The sequence below is a fragment of the Nelusetta ayraudi genome, unplaced genomic scaffold, assembly GCF_046127955.1.
Source record: "Nelusetta ayraudi isolate G7.1 ecotype Tasmania unplaced genomic scaffold, CSIRO-AGI_Nayr_v1 ptg000128l, whole genome shotgun sequence".
Taxonomy (NCBI): domain Eukaryota; kingdom Metazoa; phylum Chordata; class Actinopteri; order Tetraodontiformes; family Monacanthidae; genus Nelusetta; species Nelusetta ayraudi.
Window position 1 is genome coordinate 1,206,975 of NW_027466178.1, and position 25,158 is coordinate 1,232,132.

The 25,158-nt window shown below is 44.0% G+C and overlaps 3 protein-coding genes across 3 annotated transcripts; 2 read left to right on the forward strand and 1 right to left on the reverse strand.

The window, feature by feature from the left end:
• Window positions 1-507: 507 nt before the first annotated feature.
• acadvl (acyl-CoA dehydrogenase very long chain) lies at window positions 508-11,131 on the forward strand. The gene is made up of 21 exons (XM_076050550.1): window positions 508-664; window positions 891-970; window positions 1,092-1,158; window positions 2,258-2,329; window positions 2,633-2,705; window positions 2,790-2,854; window positions 2,941-3,075; window positions 3,176-3,320; window positions 3,690-3,819; window positions 3,963-4,088; window positions 4,194-4,392; window positions 5,713-5,817; window positions 6,058-6,144; window positions 6,283-6,345; window positions 7,789-7,890; window positions 8,348-8,445; window positions 9,111-9,183; window positions 9,529-9,601; window positions 9,774-9,846; window positions 9,974-10,049; window positions 10,376-11,131. Exons 2-21 carry the CDS (start codon window positions 897-899, stop codon window positions 10,511-10,513), a joined length of 1,974 nt encoding a protein of 657 aa, XP_075906665.1. The 5' UTR covers window positions 508-664; window positions 891-896; the 3' UTR covers window positions 10,514-11,131.
• A 1,501-nt stretch (window positions 11,132-12,632) lies between these two features.
• Window positions 12,633-16,707, reverse strand: LOC142904476 (olfactory receptor 13C7). The gene is made up of 3 exons (XM_076050591.1): window positions 15,974-16,707; window positions 14,313-14,681; window positions 12,633-13,467 (listed from the first exon to the last, which is right to left on the reverse strand). Exons 1-3 carry the CDS (start codon window positions 16,618-16,620, stop codon window positions 13,359-13,361), a joined length of 1,125 nt encoding a protein of 374 aa, XP_075906706.1. The 5' UTR covers window positions 16,621-16,707; the 3' UTR covers window positions 12,633-13,358.
• A 1,514-nt stretch (window positions 16,708-18,221) lies between these two features.
• Window positions 18,222-22,732, forward strand: ponzr1 (plac8 onzin related protein 1). Its single transcript, XM_076050537.1, has 4 exons — window positions 18,222-18,380; window positions 19,820-19,957; window positions 21,144-21,289; window positions 22,230-22,732. Exons 2-4 carry the CDS (start codon window positions 19,825-19,827, stop codon window positions 22,362-22,364), a joined length of 414 nt encoding a protein of 137 aa, XP_075906652.1. The 5' UTR covers window positions 18,222-18,380; window positions 19,820-19,824; the 3' UTR covers window positions 22,365-22,732.
• Window positions 22,733-25,158: the final 2,426 nt, after the last annotated feature.

The following is a 25,158-nucleotide window of genomic DNA, read 5'->3' on the forward strand; positions in this document are numbered from 1 at the left end:
GAACATTATTTTCCTTTGTATTATGTTTGTCTCTTCAACCTGAAGCTTTGAACAACTCTTGCTTTTTTTACACAAATTTCTAAATTAGTTTTTTTGAAGAAAGGTAATTTACTTGCCATATTTTAGTTTTAAAATGGTTTATATTTTTATTGGTATGACTAAAGGGTTGCCATATGTATATGATTTAAAGATACTGACTATATGTTGCCATGTTACATCACATATGGATATTGCATATACAGTAGTATGCTAAACCAAACGTGTATATGACAGATAAAGCTAAATGAGCTATTTTACGCTATTGAATACTTTGTGTCATAAAGTTTTTTTATATAATAAGTTTGTTGTATACCACAACGTGCTTAACAATTATTAAATGATGCATTCATATCATTGAAAGGTCATAATCCAGACTTTTCCCCCGCTTGCCTTTCCAATTGCAATACCTCAAGCAGCTACATGGTGGCGGTGGGCGTGTGACATTTTTCGAACTACATATCCCAGCGAGCGTCAGAGGACGATCAACAGTATCCGGCCAACACACTCCAGTCAAATCGGGGTCGCAATCGCTCCTGTCCCTCGATAAAAAGCAGTAGTATCGGCATTTGGTGCCAACAGCGCGGTTCCAGCAGTACCTGGAAAAGGTGAGAGAAAAAACAAACAAGTGCACTTGCGACTGTTATTGGGAAATAATCTATCATATTTTCAGTTTTGTGTAAGAGCAAAAAGGGCAACACTTGACGTTACAAAACGCGTCGTGCTAGCTAGTTGCTAAATGGTGGAATACGTAACGGTAGGATGCCTTGTTGTCGGTGACGCTGGTTTGTTTAAGATTTATGTCATTTAATTATGACGTCGCCTCTGATTTTTGTTTCTTAGAAAATCGGAAGATAACAATGCTGCTTCGTAAAGTGAGCCAGTCTCCCGCACTGCGCGGAACCATCCTCAGGGTGCCCCCGGTGCTGTACGGGTACGTTGCATTCGCAAAATTCCAATAACTCGCAATATGAAACTTAATCATTGTCCTTTATGTCGTTGTCATTTTCTTCTTAAACAACAAATGTGTCCTCTGTTTTCTGTCTCCGCAACAGAGGTCAGCGTCCCGCCGCCGCCGTTGGCGCTGCCCAAAGCCTTCGGCTATATGCTAGCCAAGCCCAGGTACGGCGGCAACAGTGTCTTAAAAATAACCAGTGCTGTTCCAAGTCCCATTAATGCCTTTCGTTATAGTTTATACGGTATTTTAAAGTGTTATTGTTCCCCTGCTTTGGCCTAATTCAGTGACGGGGTGACATAACGTTGACGTCCCCTCTCTCTGGATGTAGGTGAAAGTTGAGTGGTCACATGACCAAGCTGTAAAGGTGACAGTGAATGTGGGTGACTCCGCAGGGTTCAGACTAGGCGAGACGAGATATTGTTGTATTTTTAGCCCCTCACGGATGACCGCTACTTCCTCAGCCCCCCCGCCGAGATGTACACTATGGCATACAATAGCCCCCAACAATCGGACACATTCATGCGCAGCCTTGTTGACAGTTGTGGAGCTTGTTTTAAGTTCAACTAAGAGCATAAGCCAATTTGAAATTATTAATCTTATAATTGAAACTTTCTCTATTTTAAATTACAATGTACAATGCAATCAATAAGCAATGTCACTTTAATTCGGCACACCAGCTTGAATGCACCTTATTAAAATAAAAAAAAGTAATTTGTTTCTAAGCACCTTTTATGGTATCAGTTTGATTTATTTCTTCATTACCAGCTGATATGCATGCACTTTAAACTACATGGTGACATCATTCACAGCTTGGAATTGAACCATGACATTATTATTGTTATTGACATGTGGTTTTGTACTATGCTATCACTGAAGACGCAAAGATACAATATTTTTTCAATATATTTACAATATTTGTTTTGTCGGGTGCTCCAGGTTCCTTGCACCCAGTGCAATGCTTTCAAAGCCTCTGTGTGCGCTCTTCTATGCATTTCAATGCAACGCTAGAGCTCCGTTGAAATGTTATTTTTATTTTAAGTGTACTCCGCCCAGAGTTATTTAAGGAAAAGTTATTTTTAAAATGGAAGTGAATGAAATAGCTGGGTCTTTACATAGAGCCACCCATTTAAAGGTGGAATTCAGTTCTTTGGGCTCCTAACCGTGCCCTGATATGTATCGTTCAAATAGTAATCATAAGAATTTAACTAAAATATTGATTATCATTTTAAATTCTTATATTTTCATATTTTTCCACCCCATCAGGCAGTGCTGGAGAAGACCGACGCAATCGGCGCTGATGCTGCCACTAAAATTGACAAGAAGGCAGCTGTTGAGGTTTGTTTTTATGACTTGCTCAGGGCAAATCATCTTTTGTGAAGATGTGTGTTAAAACCTTTTTCTTTGCCAATGTTTAAACAGTGTATTGACTTCAGCTGGTGCCTCTGGCAGTTTTAATTGTCTACAGGGCATCTTGCTGCAATGTTGTACCTTTTTTCCCCCCTTTCATTTCTGTCTGCACCAAAAAAGTGTCTTTTGGAAACATTCGTATGTGTTGACACTGGGATGGAGAAGGCGAAAATATATTTCACACCTCAACTGTCATTGCTAATATTTATTTTGTGCGTCTTAATTCTCCAGGAGTCCAAGTCGTTTGCCGTGAACATGTTCAAGGGGCAGATCACAACAGCCCAAGTGTTTCCATACCCCTGGGGTAACAAACGCTCTCAAAGTTGAAGTTCAAGTTAGTTGAAAAAAATTCAGTTGGACTTTTCTAAACAACTGTCTGTGTTGACAGCAATGAACGATGAGCAGGAGCAGTTTCTCCGCGAGCTTGTTGGGCCTGTTGGAAAATTCTTTGAGGTAATTTAAAATTCTATTTTCGTTGTCGGGTTGAAGTCGCTTGACCTTGACATTCCTGTGACTCTTCTGCCTTGCACATGCATCAGGAAGTGAACGACCCTGCCAAAAACGATGCCCTGGAGAAAGTAGAGGATCACACCATGGAGGGGCTGAAGGAGATGGGTGCCTTTGGCTTGCAGGTGCCGTCGGACCTGGGCGGTCTCGGCCTGTCCAACACTCAGGTACACGCACGGACCAGACTGGTGACGTAACAGGCTTCACGGCCTTGTGGGTGGAGGTCTGGCTGGACTCTGATTGGTTCACTGCCTCTGGGGTTCACAGTACGCCCGGCTGGTTGAGATCGTGGGCAGCCACGACCTGGGCGTGGGCATCACGCTGGGAGCCCACCAGTCCATCGGCTTCAAGGGCATCCTGCTGTTTGGGAACCCTGCCCAGAAGGAGAAGTATCTTCCCAAAGTTGCAACAGGTGAGTCGAGCAACACTGACTTGACTAAAAAATACCTTTTCGTTTCCAATTACTTATTTTACAACCTACATTTTTACACCAAAAAACAACACTAAAATCAAACAAAGACCCACAATATTTACTACAAACAACAAAACAAAACCCAACAACACACATCAGACAAACAAGCTCAACCGCCATATAGCAACATTTGGTCAAACAATGTAAAATACAATCATTGTAAATACACACAGGACTGTATCATTATAAAATAGATAAATGAATAAAGGAAACAAAAACAGAGGATAAAGCAGAAAAGGCCAAGTTGTCTTGTTTTTATTAACAAGACAATGTCATGCGTGTGTCTGCGTGTGTGTTGACCGTGTCCAGGTGAGCACATTGCAGCCTTCTGCCTCACTGAACCAGCCAGCGGCTCCGATGCTGCTTCCATCAAGACCATCGCTGTTCAGTCTGACTGCGGCCAGTACTTCACCCTCAACGGTAGCAAGATCTGGATCAGGTGAGGAAGTAGCGGCGGCGTCAAGATGCTGCGTGGTAGAACCAGGCTGTGTGCACGTTCCACCACTAGGGAGCAGTATTGAACCGTTTTGTTATGGGGGGGCGACTCCAATCTGGTCACTGTCTTCTAATCTTCTCTCTCAGCAACGGAGGCCTGGCTGAGGTCTTCACAGTGTTTGCCAGGACCCCCATGAAGGATCCAAAGACGGGCGAGATGAAGGAGAAGATCTCTGCGTTTATTGTGGAGAGGAGTTTCGGAGGAGTGACTCAGTGAGAGCCTGCAATCACCTTTCAGCGTTAAAAAACACGTTTTTGAGCTGATGATTCTCATTTAGAATTCTGCGCCGTGTCGTCTCTTCCTGCGCTCCCTTCCAGCGGCCCTCCAGAGAAGAAGATGGGAATCAAGGCGTCCAACACAGCCGAGGTCTACTTTGACAACGTGCGCGTGCCGGCCGACTGTCTGCTGGGCGAGCTGGGCGGCGGCTTCAAGGTGGCCATGAACATCTTGAACAACGGCCGCTTCGGCATGGCGGCGGCGCTCTCAGGCACCATGAGGGGCGTCATCGGCAAGGCTGTAAGTTGCAAGCTGCAGTTGTGAAACGCAGAGTTCCGCTTCAGCGGAACAACAGCGCGGCTGAGCTTCGCAGCAACATCCCTGCATCGCAACTTGTGGGTCTTTTTCTTTCCAGCCACTGCAGCGTGTCTTTCTTGCGCATCGACAATCTCACTCACCCTTTCAGTTGGCTGCGGGTTTGTGGGGGAAATTCCCACTCACTGTGTCTTGTCTATCACCGTTTCCTGTTGGTGTCGGTCTCAAGATTGTCTGTGTTCCTTTGTGTTTCTGACCTGAATTTGTGCAGAGGAAGAAGCTAAAATGTTGCTGACCCACCCCCCAGCATCATTTTATATTAATTGAAAATTAATATAAAATAATTCCAGTCGCAGAATTACACGTCACATTTTTTTTAAATTAAAGTTATACATATGTGCCCACATAGATACAGTATACCTACACAACATATACACAGCATATGCATATATACATATAAAAACTTCAAATAAAAAAAGCACTCTGAACAGAGTGTAACAAAAAAAAGAAAAAAATTATCCCTCTACGCCCCCGCGGCTCCTCATGACCAACACATAATATTGGTTACTTACACATTAAAGTGCAACACCAGGCACACATTCAATTCGGCATTGCCTCTAAATTTGTGAAATAAGAAATACAGGGTTGCCGTTTGCGGAAAAACTTGTCAGTCCCCTCAACGTGTGCTTCATTTTCTCCAGTTTTAGCAACAACACGGCGTCTTTAAGCCACCGGGAAATGGAAGCATATTTAGCAGACTTCCATTGCAACAATAAAGAATGTCTAGCAAGGAAGTGTAAGCTATGAAATCCTTTTGTATAGAATTTAGTGGAAGCAAGGCATCAGGAATCCTAAATATGGGAAGCCTGCAGATTGACTCTAAGGACAGTGGCCATAATGGTAAAGTAGCCACTGCCAGTCCAAACACCATTGAGTTCAGGGCAAAGAAAAAAAACATGTGACCAAGGTTACAGAGACAGCCATGGCATTCATCACATTTGTCTTCCACATCCGGATACATTTCAGAGTTGTGCAACAGCGCGACCAGAAACATAGCCAGCCATGGCATTTTTGTCAAAGTTGTGTGTTCATTTTTCTTCTCGACGCCTCCTGCGACTGGTGAAAAGTGTTTGGAGTTTTTTGGCCAAACTTCCTCTCAGTGCAGAAGTCACAACTAAAGTTTCAGCTTCATGTGGAAGTGTGTGTGCGTTTGAAGTTGTCACAGTGGTGCCGCCGTGATGATGACTCTTTGACAATGTTTCCGCCGTCCTTTGTGTATTTATGTGTCTGCTTGATTTTCATCAGGTGGATCACGCTGCCAACAGAACCCAGTTCGGAAGCAAGATCCACAACTACGGCACCATCCAGGAGAAGCTGGCTCGCATGGCCATGCTGCAGTACGTCACCGAGGTCAGAGCAACTCTCAACACAACCTCGTGCCTCATTGATATCGAGTGCAGATTGGAAACCGGTCCACTTTAACGAGATGCTTCCACATTATACTGTTGATCCAGTCTGTTCCCAGTTTTAATGGCAGTTCAGAAAGTTTTGGTTTGCTTTCCTGCTCGGGGAAGAAAGTTTAAGATGTACCGGATGAATATTGGTCAGTGTTGAGCCGAGTTGATTTTCTTTGCTCTTTTTCACATCCAGTCGATGGCCTACATGATCAGTGGAAACATGGACAGTGGGGCCAAAGAATTCCAGATCGAGGCAGCCATCAGCAAGATCTTCGCCTCTGTAGGACATCATGATTTATTTATTATTTTGTTGAGTCTGCTCCGACTCCCCAAGTTCTGCTTGCTGGCTGTTCTTTTGAAGAGTTGAGAAACATTCAGTTGTGTTTTTTTTTTTGTTTTTTTTTTGTTCTTGTGGCAGGAAGCAGCATGGACGGTCACTGATGAGTGCATCCAGGTGATGGGCGGCATGGGCTTCATGAAGGTGAGTGTTGCTCTGTGTCTCATCCATGAAAACATAGAGGCTGCCGAGAAGCTGTTTGGATGACAGATTGTGGGTGATCGGCGGGGGGGTAGGGGACGGCGGACCGATGCATGTGAATCAACTGGAGTTCAAAATACTCTGAACAGAAACATACAGGCAACACTTTGGTTTTTGCTCCCATTTCTCGCGAGCTGAACTCAAAGATCTAAAACTTTTTCTATATGCTCAAAATAACCTTTTCTCTCAACTGTTGTTCACAAATCTCAGATTTAAATCCATCCCATAATACTACCACCATAGAGGAACATTTTTAGGACCTTGGAACACTATTTTTGGAATATAACTTTGGGAATGTGGCTGTAAACTGTTTGTTTCTAAAGTGGCTGCTTGTGTTTAGACTGGTCACTTCATTTCCATCGGGGCTTTTCTTTGCAGGAACTGTTCCCCTCGCTGTATTTTTACAACAATCTGAAAAAAGAAACGCCCCCTCAGCGTACAGTTGCTTCTCGATGTCAACTCAACAGGCTTTTTTTGGCCAATTGTATTTTCATGATTTTTGGAATCCTGCGTCAGTGAAGCGTTCATCCTAAACGTGCAAACAACACTAAACTTGGGTTTTTGTGTGTTTTTCTCCTCTCTAAGCTGAGACTCATCTGTCCTCTGTTTATTTTTTAAGGCGCCTCATTGACCCGCTTTCACCTCGGCTGTTTGGCCTTTTACGCATGCAAACTGTTCGACTCGTTTCCAAATTTAACCTCTGGTTTTGTCCGCCAAGACAAAAATGAACGCAACATGCTGAGTTGTTTGTTATGGGCTGTTGAATTATTGTTTAGGAGTCTGTCACACTTTCTCTTTGTGCTTCCTTTAGGTGGACAACAAAAAAAGTGCTTACATTGGGGTGGGCGGGGTGCAAAAAACACTGCTCAGCTTGAAGAAAAGCAGCTGATGCAGTCGAGCACCTCTGCTGAGTGCAGAGCAGTGGAAAAAAAAACACTTGAACATCTAACGCAGCAGCAGCAGTAGCAGCAGCAGCAGCAGCTCAGGTGCAAATAGCACTCCTCTTCACACCGTTGCGCTGGGTGTGAGGGACACAGTGGTGCAATTAAATGCAATTTGGTCAGAAAACAGTGCAATCTGCAGAAAGCCATGCAGACGGTGGTTGAACAACCACTCCAGACCGACAAACACAGCATCACGACGGCTGGCAGGTGTCCCTGCAGCTTTCTTCACTTCCTTTTGTTTCGACAAGTTGTGAAGAAATGTTAATGTTGGGTGTTGACTGCCTAAAAGGAAGGGAAATGGAGAAGCTGCATCATTTCACAATTCACAAGGATGGGAATGTCTCTTTGCAGCTTGAGCCGCACCTTGTTTCACCTGCTCTGCAGCCTTTCCTCCAGTGGGGATTTCACCTCCAGGTGAACTTCCTGTGTCGTTTCCCTGCAGGATGCCGGAGTGGAGAGAGTGATGAGAGATCTGAGAATATTCCGAATCTTCGAGGGCACCAACGACATCCTGCGGCTGTTTGTCGCCCTCAATGGCTTCCAGGTAAAATAAATTGATCCCCCTCCCAAAAAAAAAGCGTGTTTCTGGTAAGCTGTCTATAAAAGTACACATGTCTGTCTCTCTAAAGAGGAAGTGTTTGCCACCATTTCTTCTTCTTTCAGGCATTCTAAGCTGTTCAGGGGTTAGAGGATGTTTACGCAACCTCGTAATCACTTATTATTCAACCCTGCACCAGTTCATTCTATCAGAAAATTGACAAATACTTTTGGTTTTATGATTCTCTTGAGCTCATATATCAGTTTATTAGTTTAGTTTAGTTTTTAATTTCATTTAATTTTAGCGCTAGTGTTTGCTAGTTTTTATATTTTCAAATTCGATCAGAGTGAGACCACAACACCTTGTTGCATTGTGCTACGATCTGTCGCTCCGACACTCAGAACCCTGGGACGCTGTCAACGTTGTTTTAACGCGTTCTTCTTGTTGTTGGTTGGTTCTCCAGAATGCTGGAATCCAGCTGAAGAGTCTGCAGAAAGCTCTGAAGAACCCAGTGGGCAACGCTGCGCTGCTCGCAGGGGAACTCACCAAGAGAGCTAAAAGGTACACACACACACACACACTCACACACTGCAGACACTAAATGTTGTGGCTCCTAACACGTTCTGATGCTGTGAAACCATGGATGTATTATAAGAACTGGATACTGGACTGGCAATATGGCGGCACACTGGTTATTCCCAGTGGCCACTCGAGGTACTGAAGCAAAAACAAAAAGTCCCATGGACCTAAAAAGCATTTTTCCCATAGACTGCAATACAAAAATAAAGGCCTTCTAAACGGCTGACGGGACGACTGAGACCTGAAACGCGATTCGTATCAAATCTTTCTGATGTAGATTTTTCAGTTATGGTCTTTTCATCATCAAATGATGAAAATGATAAAAGGCCATAAAATCATCAGTAAAGGGTTTCTTCCCAGCGTGACGGCACTACGTTGTACGCGCTGCTGTGTCTCAGCTCGTTCTGATTGGCTGTGTGCTGACAAGTCTGTAAGTGACGTTCTCCAGAATTGTTCCGATTGGCTAAATGGATCATGTGACGGGAAGTGACACTACTGCGCATGCAAAAACTTTTTCCACTTGTGCGCTGGGTGAGCAACTTCATTTAAGTGAATGGGCCGCCATCTTGGGAGTCTGTGCGGGGGAGGTGTGAAACGTGCAGTGGTTGCAGTATTGCAGCGTGTCTCCTCTGCTCTGGTGTGTGCAGGAAGGCTGGTCTGAGCACTGGTCTCACCCTGCAGGGCAGCGTCCATCCTGAGCTGGCACACAGCGGAGAACTGGTACATCTTCTTTTCACTCTCCAAAAATAACATCTTAAAGGTCCGCTGTGTAGAATTTGGCTTCATTTATGATTTTAATATGGGGGGGGGGGGGGGGGACTTAACAAAGTGCCCATAAATACATTAATAAAAGTGCTCCTGGTAAGCTGCCATGTTGCGTGGCCATTTCTTTTTAAGGAAGCCCTGGACAGTGTCCTACATACGTCAGTCCAGTCGGCATTCCTTGAATACCGAGCTTCCCTACAAATTTTACACTCTGTGGACCTTTAAAATACGGCGGAGTGACAACACACGTGCCGCCTCTCCTATGTTTAAAACGGCGAGTGGAATTCATTGTGATTGCAGACCAGCAAAGCCATCGAACAGTTTGGTGCCGTGGTGGAGGACATGCTGATCAAGCACGGCAAGAAGATCATCGGTGAGTGTGTGACTCGGCACCGCTGGTTGGTGGGAACAGGTGCAGACGCGTGCAGTTGTGGCAGTGGTGTTTTGAGTCACGCTGGAGGGGAAATGGCACTGCACTGCAGCGCGAGGACTTGGATCTTATCTCGCCCAAAGCTCACGGCCCGTCTCTCTGTTTCCTGCCACAGACGAACAGTTTGTCCTGAAGAGAATCGCCGACGGTGCCATCGACATCTACGCCATGGTGGTCGTCCTCTCCAGGTGCAGGGACCAGAATCCTCTTCTATCGTCTTGTCTACCCCCACCCCTACCCACCCCCCCTTTAAAAAAAAGAAAGAAAAGAAAACCCTGCTGAATGTGAATGTTGACGGTGCTCTCTTGTGTTCAGAGCTTCCCGCTCGCTGAGTCAGGGCACCGCTTCAGCTCAGCACGAGAAGATGCTGTGTGAGACCTGGTGCAAGGAGGTGAGGACCAAACGATCAAGTCAAATCTTCCAGAATTATCCCCGAATGCGAAAGACCGGAAAAATAAAACCGTTTATAAAGGGGAATTTAAAGAAATCCTGAAAGTTGATGCACTCAAAGATGTCTGAATCTATTTGACGTCTACTATGGTAGTCGTGGTAGGAAGATAAAATCTAAATCTTCATAATCAGAGGACTGTGAAATGAAGATAACATTTCCTTGTCGTTCCCATTGCCTTTCAAGGTGATTGTCCTGCCAAACAAACGTGCTTCATTATTTTTCTGAAATTGATTTTGGGAATCGCGGTCACTCTGTCACTCTTGCAGGCGCATGAGAGGATCCTGGGAAACATCCAGACTCTGCGCTCCGGGGAATCCAAGCAGCTCTTCAAGAACCTGCGGGCCATCAGCGCCGCCATGGTGGAGAACGGCGGCGTGGTGTCCACGCACCCTCTGGGCTTCTGAACGCACCTCCATCCACCTCTCTCGTTCCCCTTCACGTTGCCAGGTTCTGCCCGTAACTTCCGGACTGAAATCGGTGTCACTTTGTCGCTCCTCATTCAGCTGGTGTGATCAAGCTGTCAGACACCAATTTCGCACACCGTTTTTTTTTTAACAGAGTGATGTATAGTTTTCTTATTTTGTTTTTCCACATTACGTTATCGCTGTCAGCAGTTTCCCCCCCAGAGGTTCCTGTCATTTTTTAATTCTCTCTACAGTCAATCCACATGTACATAACAGTTTGCCGTTGATGGACTTTGATGCCTTTTTGCCCGTCTCTTAATCTTAATCTCACTCTGTGCCGATACAAATCAGGATCGAAAAGCCTTACGAGCAACATTGCAGGTACTTCCGCTTCCAAAAACATACTCAGCGACTTTTTGATCCTTTGGTCTCTTGGCTGACGGGAAACAGTCAGAGTGCAGCTTTGTATTCACAGCTAACGGTAGCGACAACCACTGACTGTAACTGTAGAACGGCATGTTTAGGGTGAACTTTTATTGTACTATCTAACTGCTAAAGGGGTTCATAGGTTTTAAATTATACCTGTACATTCTTGAATTGCTTGTTGTTGTTTTTTTTGTAAATCAACACTTGTGGCTGGAGAGATAAAGTGCGTCTGAAGGTGCCAGACACTGATTGTAATTGAACAAAGCCTTCCTGTTGACATTAATAAATAAAGTTAAAAAAAGTTGCCTGATGAACTTTCTTTTTTTGTCTGTCCAGTCAATCGAGAATTAACAAATGTTCCCGTACTTTTGCACTTCGTCTCGTGATTCTTCTGAGCAAAGTAGAGCAGCATGCAGACAATCCCACTGGCTTCCTGTTTCTGCGCTATTCATAATGAGCTTCTCTGCGCTTTCACTTCTGCAGCTCCTCAACATCTCTTGGCCTCTTGCCAGTAAGCGCGCAATTCTGCTGAAACTTCTGCTGCAGCTTCAGTTATGCACCATCTTCCTTTTGTGTGTTTGCGACCGCGGGTGCTAAACTGCGGAATCAACAGGTGTGTAGTGAGAGAATTTTCTCTCAGGTGGGTGTCTTCTTCATGTCAACCTGAGAAAGACGCTGAGAGAAATGGTCATAAACCCAGTAGAAACTCCTTTTATCATTTATCTTGTGCGACGTTGCAAAAGCTGAGCTTTACTGAACTAGTCCTCATCTTAGAAAGTTATTTTGACTATTGGTTGATGATTTGACTCTCTGATCATAAAATTTCACCGTCGTCTGCTTTCTGCAGCTTTGGGATTGGACGTAAATCCAAAGTTGTGGTCCATGTGGAAAATTAAGTTTCATGGTGTTCAAGCTGCTGACCTCATTCGCAACTTAATTTAGCTGACGATGAAACTGTGGTGTACGAAAGAGGATTAGGGCCACAGGAAGAAAAAAAATATTACAGGAAGGAGATTTGTATTCAAGTTTTCATTTCAAGTTTTGAGTTTCGTGAAGAAAGTCAGAATTTCGTGGAAGTTGACGTAAAAAAGATGAAATTTCGTGAATAAAGTAGAAATTTACATTAATTGCAAAGTTTAAATTTTATTCATGAAATTTTGTATTTTTTATGTCAACTTTATTCTCAAACATTTTGACTCTATTCTCGAATTGGAAACTTTGAAAGAAAATCTTGTCTTACTTTTTTCTCTTCTCGTGGCCCTAATCCTCTTCCATAGTGGTGGGTTCCCTGTACGCTGTCAATCTGGATTTTTACCACTGGGCAGATACTACAGATCTGCCAGGAAACTCAAAAACAGCTTTTTCCTCAGCAAACTCTGACCTGCAGAGTTAAACACTTGTACAACACACTTTACTGGACTGTGATTATTACTACGAAACCCAGTAATTTTTTTTTTTTTTAGTATTTTGTAGATTTTTTTAAATGGTTTTATGGGACTTTGTGGAGCTGCCCTCCAATGTTACCGTTGCCTTGCAACCAGGTTTAAGTTCACTCAATTCAGTTATATAACAACTGCCTTCTCTTCCTGTACAACCTCAAAGTGCCCTTTTCCACCCATTGTCTTTCTTTTCCGTCCAAAATATCAGTGGAGCTGCATGATTAACTAGTGAGAAAGTAAAAAAGCCCCCAAGATCTCAGAACAATATATTTAGCCCTGTGTTTGCAGCCTCCTGCAAAACCAGTTTTAGCTTCCTGTCAAGAATTGCTGCTTTACTTGACCTTCCAGGTCTCTCAGGTAAACTGAGAGATTCATTTTAGTGCCCTTTGAGACATCACAATTTTTTTTAGTAACTGCTCCTTTTAGCCACATTTTCCTAAAAGGATCAAGAAGTCTCATTTCTGGAGATTTCAATGACAGGATGGAGTGCAGAGTTATGCTGATAAATGTCTGGATCAGTAAAATTTACATTAGATTGGATATTTTATTACAGTCCAACTTTAGAAAAATAATAAAATGACATATCTTCAAGTTCGAGAGTTCACAGCATCAAAACCTGCAGCAAGAAAAAGAGAAGCTGTACTTCCTGGAATCTTGTCTTGAATACGATTAACCCACAGCTCACGTTAGCTGTCATGAAGTTGTACATTAGCTCCTGTGTATCAGTCTCCGGTAATGTTTCTGACTGAGACGTGAAGGTCCAGGGGTTCACAGTGAGGTTGCAGTGCAGTGCAGTGCAGTGCATCTCAGCTGCCACGTCTTCATCCACAAACAGGCAGTTCGTCCTCCTTTCAAACATCCAAGTGTGGCCCAAATCCTCTCACATATTGGTTTTCCCATGTTGAGACACGGCCATCTTGACGTTTATTCACTTTGTTCCCCGACACACACACGCATCCAAAGACTGGATCCATAGTGTCTCAGCATGAGTGTGAGTCCTGCAAAGAGCTTGTGACTGGCAGCGTCTCCTCCTCGGGGGCGTGAGTGGTCTCCAAGGAGATGATGGTCTGGGCCGTCAACGTTCGCTCCCTGATGCCGGGAAGAAAACAGTGGAGACTCATTAACCTTTTGTCACGGCCCATGTCACACAAAATGTGACACACGTCTCCACTCTGGTGTCACTCAGAGACATGCAGCAAAAACTCCAAGCAGAAGTTGCTGTCATGTTGCTGTTATGTCAGAAGTCTGGCTTTGGCTTTTGACTTGAAAGTGTTTTTGGAAATTTCTGGGTAATTTTCTTGCACCTGTCAATGAGTCAGACTTGAGTCATTACTATCACCATTGTACTACATGCCTGGACACACACACACACACACACACACACACACACACACATATATATATATATATTTATATGTATATATATACCACCAGTGAGGAAACAGTCTGAGACATCAACATCTTCCGCAAAAATGCGACTTCTTCTTTTAAGAAGTGCGTTTGAAGAGTGTTCGAAGAATGTGTGTTTTTATATATATATATATATATATATATATATATATATATATATATGTGTATGTATATATATATATATATATGCGCAGTTGTTATGACTTTACAAACTCCAAAAAGATACAACAGTATTTTTTTTAAGTTGTCTTTCTCTTTACCTTCCCTCTGCAACTGGTTACTATTCAACGACCGAATGATTTGAAGTCCCAGAATAAAAAACAAATGAAAGAAAAAAGGTCGAGAGTTCACAACATGGTGGGCCTGGAGGCACAATAGAATGTGTTTGTGTAAACAAATGATATTGCGTATTTCACGCCCGTGTTTTTCTGACATCAGAACCACACATTTGATGTATGACTGTCAAAACCCACGCTTTTTCCTCTTCAATTCAGTCTCAGGATGTATTACTGCGGGATTCCTACCGTGTCTGCTGATGCGTGAGCGTCCGGTTGGCAAGCACGGTCCAGCCGAGCACGTTCTTGACGTAGCGCGAGCAGCATGGGAAGCGGTGCTCCAGCTGCTCCACCAGCTCCTCCTTGCGCAGGCCGTAGACCACCGGCGCCACGCACTGCGCCAGGCTGAAGAAGGCGAAGATGACCACGGCGCAGCGCTCCTTGGCCTCACCGCTGACCACGTCGCGCTTCTGCAGCACCGTCAGCACGAAGCTGACAAAGTTGGGCAGGAGGAAGACCGCCAGCTGGCTGAAGTGCAGCGCGATGGTCCTGCAGCCGGCGCGGTTGCGCCGGTTGAGCACGCCGAGGCGGCGGCTCTCCAGCAGGATCCGGACATAGCTGCGGAGGAGGAGGTGGAGGAGGAGGAGGAGAAGGGTTCAGTTCAGTTGGAGCAACTTGGACTGGTTCTGGTGATCTTTCGCCCAGTGGTGGGGCCTTAGTTTATTCCAGTTCTATATTCTGATTTTCTCTACACAGCTGTCAATCATCAGCTGCTGCTTCAAAACAACACAGAACCAGAAGCTCCATCAGGCTCAGTGATACATCAAGTAAGTCTCCAGCATCCACATAGAAGTGACGTCATCAAAGACTGATGACGTTATTGTCTCAATGTAAATGTATTATAGCAACACAAGATCTATAACAGTCAATTACAGCTGGACTTTAATGAACTGACCAACAAAATCACAAGACACATTTGATAAAATAAAGAAAAAAAAAAAAGAACAAATAATTAACACACAAATAAAGTTTCAGAAATCCAGAGAGTAGTGCAAACCCACCAATAGATTTTCTGAAGCGACACTAAAGCAATGACTGATACTCGCAAACAGATCAGAACGTAAAAAATAATTTTAGTCACATTTTTAAACGGGAAAGTTGAACGTGTTAAAAAAACAGACTGGTATGAATCTTTGGCCATATTTTAGTGGTTGTATGGTCATTTGGGACCTTTTCACGTAAACTCTATCACTGGTTTCACCTCATTTGAAAGGTTTCTTCACTTCTTCAGTTCTGACTGCAGAACTGATGAGGTGAAGGATTAGTTCTTCCTCCGTCAGCGACACAGCAAGGTGATTCTCAGTCGACTCTGGCGACTTTCAGCTTCCATAGTTAAGAGCTGAGTGAACAAAATGACTTGCTTAGGTTTAAATTTACCGCTTCCAAAAAATAAATGCATACAGAAGGACTATGAACTGCATTCTCTTATAGCAGTTCTTCTGTTCTTCAGTTCTGACTGAAGAACAGAAGAACTTCTGAATAGTTTTTTGAATCCCAAACGGCTCCTTCAGTTCTTTGGTTTTTCCAGTTGTGAACAGATGAACCAAAGAACTGAAGAACTTCCTTTCTGACTGCAGAACTGAGGAAGTGAAGGAACTTTTCAAATCCGAAAGGTTCCTTCACTTCTTCACTTCTTCAGTTCTGACTGAAAAACTGTAAAGAACCGAAGAACTGAAGAACTTCGTCTGAAGAACTTCTTCATTTCTTCAGTTCAGTTCTGACTGAAGAAGCCTTTCGAATGAGAGGTGAAACATCTTCAAGATCATAGAACAACCAGTCCAGTTGCCCCACAAACTGAACCCTTCTATACTTTCAGACGAGCTGGATGACTGAGAAGAACCTTCACTCACCTGTAAAGGATGAGCGCCGTGCACGCGCCAACGAAGACCACCTTGGGCAGCTCTCCCTGGCGCAGCCGCTCGCGGCCGCACTCCTCCGCATCCCCGCCGCGCTCCGCGTCACCCCCGCCGCCGCCGCTGAGCACCGCCAGCGGGATGGCCAGCGACGCGAGCCACGTGAGCGCGCCCAGCGCCCAGGGCCAGTGGTGCGCGGTCAGGCGCGAGAGCGTGTAGCGCATGGGGTGGCACACGGCCCAGTAGCGGTCCAGCGCCATAGCCGTGAGCGTGAGCAGGATGTGCGAGCCGCTGCTCATCATCAGCGTCACCATGACCGCGCAGGCGGCGCGACCCGGCCGCGCGCCCACGTGCACCTGGTAGTGGAAGACGGTGCTGGTGGCCAGGTAGACCAGGGCGGAGAGCAGCAGGTGGAAGAGCAGCACGAAGCGCGCGTGCCCGCGCAGCTGCTCCACGCGGACGATGGTGGAGCTGATGAGCAGGTTGAAGAGCAGCAGCACCGAGAAGGATGCCGCTGACACCAGCACGCGCACGCCCGTGTAGCTCGCCTCCGCCTCCGCCTCCCACGCGGTGCTGTTGGTTCCGGTGCTGCTGGTACTGGTACTGATGAAGCTACTGGTGGTGGTGGTGCCGCTCGAGGACATCGTTCGCGTCAGGTGCAGGGCCGCGTCCGCGCCCTGCGCCGCATGGTTCCTCACTGAGCAACTGACGACTGACTGAGTGACTGAGTCAGTGAGTCACACAGAGTCTGTCTGGGTGGGGGGGAGAGAGAGAGACGTACACAGAAGAGAGAGGCATACACTAGTCAAAACACCCTATGAATTTAATGTCTTGTCTTTCTATCTCGTGACTATTGACATTGCAGTTTCTCACTGAAGGCATCAATACTACGTATGAACACACATGGACTTACGGAGGAAAACGGTAAAAGTGTAAAATAACTCAAACGCGTTTTATTTTTAAATTCTTCAAAACAGCCACCTTTCATAAAAAGCATATTAAGAGTTATTGAACGTGTTTTTCTTTGTTGTGTAATTACATCTATCTACTATCTTGCTGAAACATTTGATGTCTTCAGTATTTATCTGCAGTGTAGAAAGACATGTGGTCCAAACTTTTGACGGTAGTGTACACACACACACACACACACACATTTTAGTGCGGCGCCGGGCTACAGCAAAGTGCTGCCCCCTAGCGTTCTAGAGTGAAATTGTTTTTTTGAACGTGACACTACTGTAAAATGCAGTTTTCGAAGGGGCGCTTCCCGTGTGAGAAAAAATAAATCTGAAAAAAAGAAGAAGAAAGTGTAAACATCTGGTTAGTGAGCTACAGGGGGCAAAATGGATCGATTATTAGTGTCTAGAGTGAAATTGACACAGCGGAAAATGTATTTTGAATTTGTTTAAAAACACCCAGAGGTGTATATATATATATATATATATATATATATATATATATATATATATATATATATAAATAATAGTAAATAATAGTAATGATGATCCGAGCAGGTCTGCGCTGGGGCTCAGTCCCGAATTACTTAAATGGGGCCCCGGGGTGGCTGAGTTCTCATAGGGGAGTCTCACTACCACAGAGTACGCAAACCCTGATCTATAAGAAATGCCCCTAACCCTCCTCCACACCACAAAAATGGTGTATTTTTCTTCTTCAATGACAGGAGAACGCTATCTTTCTTGTCCTTGAGTTCGTGATTTGCTTCGTGACTTCATGGTAAACACCCGCCGTCGAGCGATACTGACTCTCACGCCTGAGTTTATTGCTCCATCTAGTGGACGGTACAGGTATGGCAGCAGGCGAAGAGAAGGAAGCTGAGGTTGAATAAATAATACTCGTGCAAATAGGAGGGAAAAAATGGTTGAGAAGAAACAAACTCGACTTTATATTAAAACCCCATTTTCTAGCGAGGAAAACAACTGCGTCACCGCTTCAGTGATTTTGCACTGTCATTTCATTTTGGATTTGTCTTAACAATCGAGGAAAAATCCCGCTGGAGTGCGCTCAAAACCCGCCATTTTGTACACTTGTTTTAAAATGAATAATACAGTCGAAAGTGTTCACAACACGTATGCCACACCTCATGCAAAAAAAACAAAACAGCGTTGTGGGGATATCAAGCGAATTGTTTGCATATTTAACCCTGCGCCTCACACAGTCGTTGATTTGCATCAGGAAACTGCGTGTGTGTGTGTGTGTGTGTGTGTGTGTGTGTGTGTGAGAGAGAGAGTGATGTGGGGGGGCAGGCCTTCCTGGGAAATAGAAAGTGAACCGTCGTAAACCGAGAGCACAATTTTTCTCCCGCACCAGAACCATCATCACCACCACCAAGAGCACATTCTCTCTCGCGCACCAGGACCATCATCACCACCCAGGAACCAAACTGAAGGTAAAGTCAGGAATTGGAGTTGCCGTAAGAGGGCGGCGTAGTTGATATTGAACTAATGGGCAGTGTAAAAAGGCAAAAATAATAATAATAATAATAATAATAATAATAATAATAATAATGATGTAAAATCAAAAATATCATGTTGTGGATACTTTGAAAAGGAAACGCTGATTCACTGTGCAAGCAGAATCCACGACTGTTGTCTGATCGTCGTTCAACAGGTTTTTTTCTTGTATCTTTTTTTTTATTTTTTTATTTTTTTAATTGTGCCACATGTTTTTTTTTTTTATTTTTATTCCAGAATGCTGAAGTTTGCCCCGTTTTTTTTTTGTTTTTTTTTTTCCAAGGACTTTAATCTTGATTTGCCGTTAATTCAGTCTTGCCTTTGACCGCTTTACGGCACTTGATACAGCGGGTCGCTAACCGTCGTAAGTATTCAATTGTGGATGGAATGTCGCTGGTTAATTAGTCGCCAGTTGAGTAACGGTTTCTTCTCCTCGCGGCTGACTGGTGAACCGTGAACACAGCGGAAACCCCCCAGAAACTATAAGATGGGTAATGGCACTCATTCAGTTTCATTTCATTGCAAGCAAAAAGAAGTTAATTGTTGGCTTTAACTGGCAGTCAGCTAATTTCCTGCCAGAATTTAGCTGCAGCGGCCTACAATGGACTGGACTTTGCCCAAGTTTGCATTGAACCGCTGTTTCTCGATGGAATAATTCAGACGGGCTTCCTTAACAAATGGCGGCTGCTAACGAGCAGAAAAACCTTCATTGCTCTATGGACATTCTTATGTATATTTATAGGCAGTTTGTTAAACTTTTACCATTGTAAAACTCCCAAATCAGGCCAATTTTTTATTATTATTTTTTTTACACACTGAACCTTTAATATGGAGAAACTATTACGTGGTTGCCCAAGACGGGATATCAATGATTTTAAGAGATTGTAAAAAATGTGTTGTCTTTTTAGTGAGCGCTCTCTCTCTCTCTTTATACTGAGCACTTCTTCTCATAAACTTGCTAAAAAAACTCCTGTGATATCGCTCTAATCTTATGTTTACAACCAGTTTGGAACCGCATTTGTTTGATTTTCTAACTATTGACCTATGAGTACACATGGGAGCTGCCCACGAAAGCAAATATGTCCTGTCCCAGTTGTAGAGGTTGCACATTGTGTGTCAGGTCATCAGTTTCGAATTTCTTATCACATTCTCAAAGGGTGGTCAAAGCAGATGAGTGCCCTCTTGAGTCCAGATCTGTTCTAGGTTTCTTCCTACAGTTGTTCCTGACCGCTCTCGCCCCCTGCTGCTCTGGAGGGTTCCGTTGGTTTTCTTCTGATTGTACAAAGCACTCAGAGACGCCTTTCGACGTGATTTAGCGCTGTGCAAACAAAAGTTGATTGATGGATTGTTTGTGTGTTGTTGTGCTGTGCCTCAGACACCATGGCCCAGCAGCAGTTCATGCAGGTCCCGGTCCAACAGCAGCCAGTCCAGGTGGTGTCAGTGGTGACGAGCACTAGCGGCCCAGGCTCCTGGAGCACTGGCATGTGTGACTGCTGCAGCGACATGGGCACCTGTAAGTCACTCGCAGCCACAAGACTTTTCTTTTTTTTTTTTGCATTTGGAATGGAATGCCTACTGAAACAATGGAGACGTTGCACACATTGTAATCTGTCATAGGCTTGTTGGGTGAGTCACTGTCAGGAATCCAGTAAAACTTGTAAACTTATAGCGTGGTGAGTTTACAACCACATCAAAGATGAGTCATATAAAGTGAAATGGCAAAGTAAATTTTCCAAAAGCTGAGCAGTAAGTTTCTTTTTTTTTTCAAACAAAAGTGCTGGTTCATTTTTGATGGATTCTACCTAATGAGCGTCATTTAATAGTTATACTTCTCCAAAAATAAAATGGATATTAAACGTTAACAACTTATCACTACTACTACTACTACTACTACTACTTTACTCTACTTACAACTGTCTGACCTTGATGAAAACAACTCCAAACTGAATAAAGAGATAAAGAAATAAATGTGGTCACAGAGCACAATGATGTGATAAGCGGAACATATTTCACAATTACTTTTCATGCATACTCATACATGTAATGTCCAGGATACAGAAAAGGCACTCATTCGGTAGAATCCCTATTTTCATAATTTTTGTAAATTTTGTAACAGGTTCTAGTGGTCAGTCAGTCAGTCAGTCAGTCCTCAGCAGGAGAACCTTCAGGGACAGAACCTCGGGTTTGGCAGCCCCGACCTTTTGGAAGTCTCTCCCCATGGAGATTCACAAAGCACCAACACTGGACACTTTCAGTTTGCACTGGAAGGACATTTGTTCACTCAGGCTGTTCACTGCTAGACTTTGAACTGTTGAAGTAGTGTGCGCTACAAGTGTGTACAGCTGCACAGCACTGTCAGTTGAACTGATGCTGACATTATGGTAGTCTAGCTCAAGTTTTAGACTAGAGTAGAATGCCTTTATTTATCCCACAGTGGGGAAATTTGCATAATTGCAGCAACGCTATAGTAGTGCAAAACAGATACGAAATGATATTGATTAAAAAGAAATTAGGCAGTAAAAAACAGAAATAAAATAATTGTAGGGTATAAAGGGGAAAACACAAGATTTTTACACCTTAACCTTATGAAGAGTTGGAGTTGTAGTTTTATTGTGTAAGCACCTGTCCAGCACTTAACTAGATGCCACGCCTCAGCGAAACAGGAAAGCTTGACCCCTGACCGCCCTCCTCTCCCGCAGGCTGCTGTGGCCTCTTCTGCTTCCCCTGCATGCAGTGCCAGACGGCCGGCGACTACGGCTGGTGCTGCTGCATGCCGCTGCTGGACTTCTGCTGCGTGGTCTCCTGCATATTGCGCGGCAACATCCGAGAGCGCCACGGCATCCCAGTAAGAGTCCTTTCACTGTGTTTTCTGGGGGGGGGGGTGTTAAGGTGCGTGGCAGCAGGATTTATTTGCCCGGCTGTCTGGGGCTGTCAGAACAAAATGAATGGAAAGCTCCTGTGTAGCGACTGAGCTGGACACTGAAGGTGTGGCCTCCGCCGGGACAATAGAAACAGTTTAAAGACTTGGTGAGCAGCTGTTTGCTCAGTGCTTCCCCATTTCTCTTTTGATTCCTCATTTTGCCCTCGTGATGGTCCAACTTTTGCATAAATATATATATTTTTTTTCAAAAAGAAGCCACACATGCTTTCACTTTGATCACTTGCATTGTTTTTTTTTTTAGTTTGGAATAATGTGTTGTGGAGAAAAGCGTGTTAACATTCACCAACAGCTGCCAGGATAAAAAAAAAAAAAAAAAAAACCCACACAACTGGGGCAACCTGTATTGTTTTTGGTAATCCAACTGCTCCAGTCCAACCCTCGTTGCTGAGTACTCGGCACGGAAGCAACACTATCATAATTTGTTGTCAGTCTCACAGTACAGGAAAAACTCGTTTAAACATGGGTTTAAACATGTAAACAGTTGCTTTGACAAGAGTTTTACGGTATTAAATAAAAGAAAACAGATATAAGAAGTGACATGATTTGCACGCTGGTGGCCTGGGACTTTATCAGAGAACAAACAAAAGGAAGTAGAACAGCCCTGAGTCATCCCGTTTGGCTACAACGAGTTGTTGGGGTGGATGAACAATGTGTTGATAAAGAAAATCCTCCCTGAAATAGTCAGGAAGCCAGCAAAACGAGGTCAGGGGAGGACATGTTTAACTTTTTCTCCAGCACAAGCTGCAGCTTCCAGTAAACAATCTGCTGCCTTTCGAGGATCCTAATGAGGTCAGAGCGCAATTAACTCTGGTCCTTCCTTCCTTCCTTCCTTCCTTCCTCGCAGGGATCCTTCTGCGACGACTGTTGCAAGCTGTATTGGTGCTACCCCTGCGTGTGGTGCCAGATGAGCCGCGAGCTGAAGATCAGGAAGAACTATCAGGGATCTGGCGTGGTGACGCAGCAGCACATCATCAGTTAGGGAGGCTGGTCCTTTGCTTGGCGGCTGGGAGGGGGTCAGGAGAGAGAGGGAGAGAGAAAGAAAGAAAGAGAGAAAGAAAGAGAGCCCCCTGACCAAACAGCCCGGCTGGCCTGGTGGAGCGGCCTCACTCTACTATCTCGTATCACACATCCTGTTCCTTGCATTGTCTGCTGATTCCACTCAGCTTAGGCTCACTGCTAGTTCTTAAAGTTCTTTCATATCAGTGTGCACTTCATGTTTTAATACTTAAAAAAAAAAAAGAACCTTAACCAAAGCAGTTAAATGTTGATATTGTTCAGATATTGTTCAACCAAAGGACACACACATGACACGACCAAAGCTAAATAAAATATCACTATGGTGTTTCAGTTTCTGTCTATACATTATCTTAAAATGTGTTTTTGAAGCAAGCAAATGGAGCTAAGCTTCACCTTGCTAACCAGTGAGAAGCAGGTTCTGGCGCGGTTGCTTACTTCTGATCTGCTCTCCCACAAAAACACAGCTGCGCCTCCCCACATTTGCATACATTTGCATTGTACATCTTCAGCAACAAAAGGAGAGTGTACATGGAAAAACAGCTTCCTTTTTGATTCATTTCGTTTGACCCCAGAAGAAAAAAAAAATCTGAAGTTTCCTGTTGTTTTAGAGGCAGGAAGTAAGAGACTTTCCAGTACATGTACAGTCATTTAGATATTACGAAACTCTGAGGAAGCCTCCCTACACTGAGTGAACTTTATCGAGAAGTCATGATGAACATGTTAAACCCCCACGACAAAACATTGACTGTCAAATGAACCGTTCTGCTACAAAAGGCCAGTTTCCCAATCAATGGAGAAGAAATATCCGGTGCTACCCATTTTTACATGAGACGACTGATCAGTGAACAGGTTGGAATTATTGACCTAGCTCCATTCTCTCTGCATTGTCAAAGACTCTGGAAAAAGTTGCGTCAGGACATCTGGTCTGTGTTTACATTTGGAGCATCTTGGCTCTTGTCATTAGAGAAACAGCAACTTGTTTTCGTGTTAGACGTCTGTAGGGTTGCAGCGTTGCTCGCTCTGAGGGAGACCACCGCCACTGGTAGCCACGCCACGCCACGACCACATCCTCTCAAACCAACCAAACGTAACTGCTAGAGTGACAACCCCTTCACAGTAGACAGTAGACAACGTCTGAGGGTCCAAACTAAAATGTTTTCCTCAACAATTAAATGTGACCTCAGAGTCTGGAAACTGGTTGACAACTGGCAAATGTAAACACAATGTTCACTCACAGATAAGGCAATTAATTGGCTTCACAAGTGCGCATCAGTGTGTCTGAATCATTGACTGTGTGTAGAGATGGGTGAAGCCATTGTACTGTCACGCATTGGTTTGCAAATACCTGGTTTCATGGGCAGTGCCATGCGAGCTTGATTTCCGTTTTGAAACTGACATGGTCAATAGTTGGGTTTGTGGGTGGTACAGGATTTGGATTAACCTGCACACATGCTGGAAAGCTGAGTGCAGCAGGCTGCAAAGCTTTGGCCATGCCCACAACGTTATGGCCATTTAACTTAAAATCAGACAAAATCGTACAAACTGGACATCAGTATTTTAGATCACCATCTTTTTTGGTATTTTCCTATCAACGGCCAGTCACTTGTAGTCTTTTGCAACCGGCAGTTCCTGCTGGCCAAATGCTAGGATGCAGGTTTTTCGGTTATTCTGGGTTTAACACAGTCAGCGGTCTCAGTGGGCTCGACCTTTATAGATCTGTCACATTGACAAAATATGAACAGCTTAAACAGACTCAAATCTGAAAAATGATATCAAGGACAGGTGGAATGTAATCTGATAAACTGAACTGTCTATGCATGCAATGTTTTCCCCAGTCACATGTTGAGGTAGTGTGTAGTCGAACACCATTGACTGCTGTCAAATGAACGCCATTTTTATTCAATCAGAGTCACGTACTGAAGCATCACAAGCGGCTCACATTCATTTTTTCTCTCTCTCCAAGTCTTCTAACATTTCGTCTAAGTGCTTTCACGATGTTGCGCAAGATGCTCTGAGCAGCAGGCGGGCTCGTGGTGGGACTGCATGCTGCAAACTGTCTTTCAAGCTGTCGGCCCTGAGCATAAAGAGCTGCCATGAACAATACTGCAGCAGAAATAAAATGATAAATACACCAACACATTTTATTTTGCATAGTACATTTGCATATAACTAGTAATGCATGGCAAAAACGTGTAACTTTGTTGCTTGAAATATGTAATAAAAAGTTGCAAGAAAAAAAACAAAAAACAACAAAAAACACGAAAATCTGGGTCTCTGAATTCTTTGCCGTATTTCCATGGTGGAAATTTTCACTTAAATTGTGTTTTTTTTCCCAGCTAAAATAGTTTCGTTCTCATTGTCTTTTAAAGCCACATGATCAGGCAATGCTGTGGGAACATGTTTGCTTGACTCTAAATATTTGCGCAATGTTCCATTACTTCTCTAAGTCACTGTGTTGCAACACAGCTCCACATTCTTATAAAATAACGAACTCCAGCTGCACAAACAAGGCGTACTGGGGCTTTCTGGTGAGGGGAGGCCATCGCAGGGATGTCCGGAGTGGGAAGTAAGTCCATCAAGTTAACAGCTCACTTTCACTTTCATTTCTCCTAAAAACAAAAAAACAAAAAACAAACAAAAAAAATATTAAAAGTTTTGAAATACATTCCCCAAAGTTCTCCTTTCTGATCGAAACTTGGTCGACACAACGACGCCGTCTAGTGGTAAAAGACTCCTATAACGCTGGTGCAAATTTA